We start from the raw sequence: 9292 nt of genomic DNA on the forward strand, positions 1-9292 counted from the left end.
TGACTGAGTGGACCATCTGTTACATCAAATAGCATAGCAACCCTCTGCAGATACATTGTGGTTTGTTCTATGTGGGAGCAGAAATCTTAATTATTGCCCTTTTCAACTATAGCTTATTTGCATGCTACATGGGAATACATCTGCAATACAGTCTGACAAGTGGAGCAGTGACCCAGAAGAATCTGAACTTTTTGGAGACAAAATTACAACGTTGAAGCTTGATAGAAAACCAGACAGACAGACACAACGCCCTGTGTGGTATGTGGCTTCTGGCCGCTGCCTCTTGGCTTCCTCCCCATGGTATTCTGGACACACTGTTAAAGGGTTACTGTGAAACACTGACCCAAACAGCACCAGCACATGGTATCAATTGTCAATACTCACCTGAGGTTAAACTGATGCGTCAGTTCAGCTACAGAATGTCCATGAATGGATCCATAAATAAACACACGTGTACCACACAGACATAAACATTCAAACGCTATCCAGTATCCCCGGCCCACACTGACCTGCTTTCCTGCCTCTTTTATATTCTGTCTGTTAAGGTGTAAAAGTGTGATTAATATCCTAAAATGTTCCTTTGTGAGAGGGAATGAGATACAGACAACAACAGAGAGTACTCGTGTCAGAGCCGAGAGGTAAACAAATGTGGAGCAGGGCAGAAGGAAAACATGAGGTTGTGAAATCATCCGTGGGGTTACTAGTTTCACACTGTTGCTCAATCGAATCAGTGAGGATGGGCACAGTTACATCACTTTGAACACAATGATATTTTTCACTCATCTGTCTCACATTTTCTGCACATGTGCGAAACCAAAAACATCTTAACAAGTGGATCATTTTACTACCGCTAAAATGATTAGTAGACAAATCGATTAATTGGTCATCATAATCAATCGCTTAAGTCATCTACACACCAAAATATTTGTTTATTCCACCTTTTTAAATGTGACTAGTTGCTATTTTTGTTTTGTTTTACATCATTAAACATTGAACCATCTTTTTTTTCTTTTAATTTTTTCTGACATTTTATGGACTCAGCAATTCACTAGTTAATGAAATAAATAATCAATAGGTTCAGTGATAATGAAAACAATTATTACCAGTACATCTCACAAAGAGACTAACAGGTAGTGTTCATCAATACTCGCAGCTGCTTTTTAACACCCGTGGTGTGCCAGCTATGGTGATTCAGCACATCAAAGCACTAAGCGAGTGCAGAGAAAAGGGCAGTTGTAAGAAGATACTGGATTAAAATCAGCTGGGGAGAAAAGGAAAGGCAGAATATCACGCCACAATAAAAAAGATATAAAAGCTTGTGCTGGAATGTTCCCTGTGTCGGCCTGTCGGTCTGTCTGCCATCGTGTCTGTGCATCTGCCAGCAGCAGGGCTTTAATTATGAGGCCCAGGTTATGTGCGTGCGGGCACACACACACACATGCACAGGAGACTTGCGTCCCACATATCTCTAACACAGTGCCTCACAGTTCCGCTGACTAACCAGTGGCACCAGACTTTGGCCTGCGGCTCCCTGATTCCAGTAAATGTCTTGTTATGCAACTCCTAACGAGAGTCACCCAGTCTGAACTTAGAGCATTCTGGGTCTCTATCGCTCTCTCTCTCTCTCTCTCTTTCTTTCTATCTCTTAATTTTTCTCCGAAGACAGTGAGCGCTCCTTGAGATTTGAGGAGGGGGTGGGTGGGGAGGGGTGGGGTGGGGGGTGTCCAATAACCCTTCAAAATACAAAGTGTGGCCTGCTTTGTGCAGCAGCAGAAAACCAGGAATGGAGAGGCAGGCAGCGTAGGCAGGAAATGGGGAGGAGGGTGAGGAGAGCTCCTCCAGCTCTTTGCCTGAGAAACACAGCTGCCCCTCATGTCTTGGGGCAATGCCAAGGTTGGACTCCTCAACTGCCTCAGGGGGTTGAGGTGTGTGTGTGTGTGTGTGTGTGTGTGTGTGTGTGTGTGTGTTGAACCAGGAGAAACAGGACGACTGCTGTTCTATCCAGCTCCCTGTCCTACTAATACACATTCAGACTCAAGAGAGACAAGCTTCTTTCTGAATTGTGATAACCAAATCAGCTTTGTGCTCGCTCAGGATTAGAATGCCTTAATTCTTAGCTTCTGTTTTTCTTTAAGCTGTGTTCGCGGGATCCATGGGAAAGACATTTTAGATTACAATATGATGCAAACACAAAGGAGCAATCTGTGAGGAAAATTAAAGCCAACTAAAAAATCAAAGCTTATATAACAAAACGGGGGTACAGGGATACTGTGACACATAATATTTGAAATCTAGCAACAGTTCACGTCTGAGTAATGTTAGCTGAAAGATTGTTGCATAATGCTCTGTAAGCTACAAGTTGGAACTCATGACTGTGCCCCGAAGATATCATGTCCTGTTGGTGGTCACAGTGAAACGCAAAGTGGAGCTTGAAGGTTATGAGACGCTTTACATATTCAGACTCTTCATAGTGTCAGTGTGTCCCTCAAATAAAACAACAAAAGATGCTTTCTGAATATTAATCACCAGTCAGGTCACTGTGATCCATGACAACGTAGATAAGCTTTCAAAAAAAGATGCTGAGATTCAACCCAGACTCACATCCCAGTACAGCTACACAACCAATCTGAGCCTCTCGTCTCGGCCATACCTACAGTGTTTACTGTAAGACTAAAAGGGATCAATGGGTGCATTTACATGGTAATGACCCGTGTGTCACCAGCTTATAATCGGCTCGGACCTGCATGTTTGTCTGCTCCGACACAGTTTGTTTTGAGATCCGTGGGAGTGTTTACCAGCGTAGGCTGAGGAATTTTAGGTCAAGAGAGCGCCATGTACAGAGAAACGCTACGACCGAATTGATCTCCATACTGACATCAAAGAGCACCTGAGCCATCCAGCTTCATTGGCTTAAATCAAATATTTATTCAGTGGTGACGTACGAAAAGTAGAGAAATACAAGAAAGAACAGATTTTTGGCAGGCGTGTGAGAATGTGTGTGTACTGTACATACTGCACTGTACAAATGCCTGTGTGCAGTTTGTGTTTGTGTGTCTCAGCCTAAATCTGTTGATACATACATTAAAAACATATTAGTCAGTGAAATTAAAAAAACCTCAGCCAGCACTATTGGCGGATCTAACCTAACCAATCCAACCACATTTTAAAGCTACAATTAGCAGTCTGCGAGGGAACGGGACATATTAGAACTAAGTAACTGGAGCTGCTGAGAGGTTCGGTGATACATCATTTTGTGCCATCTGTTCTTCTTCCTGTTGGACGGCGTCCTGTGCCAGGGCCAGTGTCCAGTCCACTCAGAGAGCTCCTCCAAGCTGGTCCCACCTGGCACAACTGTCCTCAAAATTCACACTGTCACAGATGGCCTGAGAAGTGTGGAGGCTGTCATGATTCAGTTCAGACACGACTGACTGTGGGAGATCGGCATCGCTGTGAAACAAGCTAGCCCTTAAACAATTACCGAGCAGACAGCCTTAATCATAGAGTAATGAAAACTTCATGTGCTTCAACGAGATCACTTCAAGGGAGCTGCGTCTGCTCACAGAGATCAGTCACACAGAGAGATGATTCTTCTTTAAATTCCGAAAGATTGAATCTGAAGTAAATGACTGATGTTTCAAGGTGTTGTACAGTCACTGGTTGGTCGTGACTTATGTCAACATGAGTTCCGTCGTGCAGCACAAAAGAAGCCACAACAAGCTTCAGCCTGTATGTGACTTAAAACTCAACCAGTGAAGCACTTCCACAAACCACAGAACATGTACAGTCCCCATTCTGAGGCCTTTGTTTCTTTGTCTAGTGAGGGTAATATTTAGTCTGTGTGCTTTTGTGCAAATGTCTAGAGTAATTTTGCAGGGTCGGTGTCTGTGGGATGAGGGGCAAATTTTTACATTTTTCTGTTTCACCTGTCATGTCCCCTCAACTGAGACAACGTCTAAGTAGACACTTGGAGTTTTACACTAGAAAATAAAATGATGCATCTTCTTCACTGAGAAAAGTTCTGTCAAAAAAAAAAGATTAAATAAATAGGATTTAAATATTGTTTCATTGAACTGTTTAGAAAATATTTTTTACATCAAATAACCACTGAAGAGGAAACAACACAAAAAGCATGGCTGCCCACAAAATTACCATCTCACATTATCATCTTTCCCCCATACGCGCTTCTCTCTTCTCATCTCCTCTCTGGCCCCATCTCATAAGTAAGCTCACTCTGAAGAGACAATGTGCGATAGCCCCCCTGTGTGGAACCGAGGGGAGCTCTATGAATAACTCCCCTCGCAGCAGTTAATGGCACTTTGCTTTCCCACAGTATTACTCAGTCTACACCCCCAACATGGCAGGATAAGCAGCGAGCCCAGGCGGTGGCTGAGCGCCCCTCTCTGAGCCACCAATCACACAATTGTTAAACGGATGGAACACCACCGAGAAACTTCACTATTTATTTAGGTGTTTTGAGGAAGATTAAAAAAAAAAAAAAAGGCACAATAAGGTCACAGTGTTTGTCACTGTGACTCTGCAGCAGGCTTCACAGAATGTAAATGATCTACAATGAAGGAGACAATTAACTCACAAACCCTTGTCTTAACTACACTCTGCTATATAATAACTTAAGAATTATACTGTAACAGGCGAGTATGACTGAGAAAGTGTTGACCACAGCATGTTTTGCGGTTACTGAGGGGTAGGTACCAACCCTGACATTCCTGTGGCCGACTGAAAAGTATACATTCTCACCAAAACTGCATATGATATAATTTATAAGGAAAAATAATAAAAGTACAGACATGTCCTCTAAATTCAACACCAGCCATTTTCTGTCCGTTGATGATCCACTTTATACATGACTAACACTCTGTAGGTGTTGGCACACATTGCCAATAGATTCTATTTGCATCCTAGCTTCGATGACAATTATACTGGGGTTCACATAGATGTGTTCAGGTTTAATTTCCCATTTTCCATTTGTGTGACCCTAAAGCACATTTTAGGTTGAAACAAAGCCGCAGAGCAGTACAGATTCTGAACCATGTAGGACAGACAAATACCAATAACCTTCAAAGAAACAAACCCACTGGGCAGTATCATTGCCCTGACAGCACATGTGCTCGGTACCTGCTTTGTTTACTATGTGTAATTCACTACAGCTACTGTACGGTTTTTTCCACTCCCATAGTTTGACTGACAGGTCAAGAGTTTTTGTGTTTTTTCTAAACACTAAAGGTCAAAAGGATGAATGTTGACCTGGGCGTTGCTGAAATTTTGTACTCAGTCAACTTTTGAAAAATGTGTTTAAAAAAAGAAAAAAATCCCCAGTACAAATATGGCAACTGTACTGATATTTTTAACGTATCTGTCTACGTATCTGAATTAGTAAGAACCAAAAGAGATTTGTGACTGACATGAGTGTGTCATCTCGGCACATGACTCAGACATGGGAGTCTGCTCTGTTGGGGGAAGACAAATACACTCCACTACTGCTTTAAATTTCATCGGCAACCCAGACAGCCTATAACAGAGGGAAGCCATAATAAATCTCTCAATGTGTGACTACAGGCTCAATATGATTTCCCGCTGGGAGAGTAGACTGTCATCAATTTATTGTCAGACACCACTGAAACTATGTGTCTCCAAAGGGAGGTTTACGCCCTTAAATAGTGTTCAGTGGGAGGGCCTGTCACACCACATCAGAAATTTTAAGTCCCCTCTTGTGTAATGTTTTGGACAGTTTCCAGGACACATGAATGCTTCTGGTATCTCACTGGTTCCTTACGACATAGATGTAAAAATTCCTCTTTCCTTCAAGCCACACACTCTAATATGGAAAACTGATTGAAGTGATTGAGCCTAACATCGACCATAAATTTTAAGATAACAGCGGAGAGAATAGCGCTGTTTCAATCACGCCAAACCAGAACTCACAGCACTGAGGGAAGCAATAAGGCAATGAGAAGAAAAAAACCCTGTTGAGTCAGCAGACTAATATAAATCACATACTGCAGGGAGAAGTCAGATGACTGTCATGGTCACGGTAGCAATTGGTCAGTTTACTGAATTGCCATGAACTGGATGGATGACAATGACGGGAGACATGGTTTCACGAGACCATGAATGGAGCAAATGATAAACAACTTCATGCATCTTTTGTTAATGTTGAACCCTTTGTGTTAGAAAAAGCTGGATGGATGCTATGCAAATATCAACAGTGGTCCCAGCAGGAGACAACCATGATAACACAGAGGATGGTGTTAGATGATGATGATGATGATGATGATGATGATGATGATGATGGAGATAAAAAATAAAATAAATAATCCTGACCAAGAAGCATTATATAGTTACAATAAACTGACTATGAAACACCACAGACAAGCCAGAAATCCCTGGAGTGATATTACAGTGATACCACAGGAGATAAAAACATAGCATAAAGCACAATGAACTCCCTGTGAAGCCACTGTTACCGTACCACAAACACAAAACTTCCCACTGGAAAAGTTTGTTCAAGAATTGGCACAGGGAGCTGCTTTATAAAGCCAAGGCAGCAGCCATAAGCCATTCTTGGTGTGAACTCCCACCACACACACACACACACACAGAGAGAGAGAGAGAGAGAGAGAGAGAGAGCGAGAGAGAGACTAAAGGATGGAAGTACCAGTACCGAAAAACAACCAAACAAACCAAGCTTTTAAAAAAAACCTACCTTCCACCCTGCAGAGCTGTTGCTGTCTCCTTTGTCCTTGAAATAAGGCACACTCTTCACCATCCAATCATAAATCTGAGACAGAGTTAGTCGGTTCTCAGGAGAACTTTCGATAGCTTTGGTTATGAGGTCTGCATATGACATATTCCCCCATGCGTTTCGACGGGAGGAGCTGCTCTTCCTCTGGGCAGCGGCGGCAGCTGCGGCCGCGGCCGCCGAGGACGACGAGCCGACCGGGGAGGAGAGCAGAGGCACCTGCTGCTGCTGCTGCTGATGCGGGAGTTGCGGGTTCGGGTGCTGCTGATGCTGCTGATGTTGCTGCTGATGTTGTTGCTGATGTTGCTGCTGCTGCTGCTGTGGAGGTTGCTGGTGGACGCAGTTGTCCTGACACTGGAAATCAGTGCACAGGATAACAGGCTTCTGCTCCGTGAAGTCTTCAGTCTCTTCCAGCAGGCTGAGGTTGTTGATGAACTCGGCGTTGCCGGTGGGCTCCTGCTTCACAGACGGCACCGGCGAGGACGTGTTGGAATCACCCGGGTTGATGAACTCCGGTCGGGGCAAGGGCCAAGTGCACGACCGGGGCCGCGACAGGGGCTCAAAATCCGGGTCGATTTCCACCAGGTGTGGCTGCTGGGCCGCTTCCGCCATGGTTGAAAGGTGATGGAGCAAAGTGTTACAGTGTCATGTAAATGTGACAAACCTGTCGCCCCTCAAAAGTAATAACTTCACGGATGAAAAGAAAGCGAACACAAGATAAATCTGTCCGGGTAAAACAGCTCCGCCTGGGCTCACTGAAAGTCACATCCCAAGCCCAGCAAAAAATGAAAATGAACAATGATTTTTTTCACCACTACTCTAAAAAAAGTATTTCATGTGTAAGAAAGCTGTGTAAGTGGCCCACAGCTGGTTTGTTTTTGTTATCCAGTCGTAGTGATGTTCCGTCTGTGCCCCGCTCAGCCTGTTGCCTCTATGTGGTGTACAGCATGTGAGGACTTACTGGAACTATCATTTGTCAGCTGACACCGCCCACCTGCGACTGACAGCCGAAAACAGCCAATGAATGACATCTAAAGAGTTGCATAAAAAAAAAAGAAAAGCCCCGTGTTTTCATTCTTTCGCCTAGTAAACATCTTAGCCGGAAAAAAAGAGAAGGAACTTTTCTCTGTCACAATTGGTCTGTCTTGAAAAATAACGCAGGCCCACCAGCTTTGATTCATTTATTAGTTATTTTACACATTACTCCAGTCCAAACCATAAATATTTTCCTTACATCTCAAAAATTAGTATTGGGCAATCAAACATCCTGTTTCTTGATAAGTCACGTAAATTAATTTTCTGATTTCTCAGCCAACACTAATACTGATCAATCTGTTCCATTACTTTTTGGATAGTTCACTTCCTGCAACCAGATGTTTGTAGATACTGAAGATAACAACGATAGCCCAATATGTGTCATGTGTAACGTAATTTTAAATAAACATATCAATAAACTGAGTGTGTTTCTAAGTTGGCTTACACTTGAGACACACTGCTGCTACCTGTGTTACTACAATATTATATTGATAATCCTCTGAGCTGCACATAAAATACAGAAGAAAACGCCTCAAAACAAGAGGAGCCACTAAGAACAATGTTACTATATCATAGTGGTAAAACACAGAGACAGTATTCATAGATAGCCTATTTAAAAAATAAATAAACAAAATTCAGATCCAAAGACATGTACAGAAGCGTACAGTTTTAATTTATACAACATAACTGTTTGTGGCTGAGCTGCAGGTGGTGGATGTTTGACCAATTATGGAGTTTATTGACATCTTGTGGCCGCAGCGAGGTATGACACCCAGACACATCCTGCAGCTTCCGCATTTTGCTCTTTATTTTTGTGGAAGAAAGATGAACCGCACACCAAAAGACAGAAGAAATGGTCAGAATCACCACTGTGTGTGTGTGTGTGTGTGTGTGTGTGTGTGTGTGTGTGTGTGTTCAAAAGTTCAAACTTTTAAATTATCGTGACTCCACATCCAATTACTCAGTCATTTTGGTCAGACAAATACAAAACAATAACTGTTACATTATTACAGTTACATGAATAGGAGTTACGTTGTGTCTTTTTCAGTATCTGCCCAGTCTTTTTCTTTCTTTCTTCACAAAGAAAAATAAAATAAAATAAAAAGGTTTGCAGTCCAGCAACAATGTACTCAAGCCAGACCTCCAACACAAAACATAGATCCGCAAAACAAAAAAACAAAGCACAAACACAACACCCTAGGAAGTCTACATAGTATACACATCCTGTACCTGAACCAAATAAAAGATTATGGTAGGTAGCGTCATCCTTTCATATCCAGCAATCGAGCTAGGAATGGACCCCAAACTTCATTAAATAGATCTTCCCTCCGAGCTACTCTATAGGTGACCTGGGCCCTGTTCCATGAAGCAGGATTTCGAAATAAGCCAGGCTTATTTCGTTAGTCTGGCTCATTTTCCAGCAGATTCGGTTCCATAAAGCAAGCCCAGCATAGTTCAAACTCAGTTACCATGGCAAAATGCTGGCAAACTAACCTGGTC

General features: G+C 42.7%; 1 protein-coding gene across 1 annotated transcript in view; it reads right to left on the bottom strand.

The window, feature by feature from the left end:
- foxo1a (forkhead box O1 a) overlaps positions 1-7986 on the bottom strand; it is a 28795-nt gene extending 20809 nt beyond the window's left edge. The window contains exon 1 of the mRNA XM_053321013.1: positions 6722-7986. Within this exon, the coding sequence (XP_053176988.1) occupies positions 6722-7369 (648 nt within the window). The 5' untranslated portion in view covers positions 7370-7986. The remainder of the gene's footprint in view (positions 1-6721) is intronic.
- Positions 7987-9292: the final 1306 nt, after the last annotated feature.

Source organism: Scomber japonicus, chromosome 6 (genome assembly GCF_027409825.1).
Source record: "Scomber japonicus isolate fScoJap1 chromosome 6, fScoJap1.pri, whole genome shotgun sequence".
NCBI classification, from domain to species: Eukaryota; Metazoa; Chordata; class Actinopteri; order Scombriformes; family Scombridae; genus Scomber; species Scomber japonicus.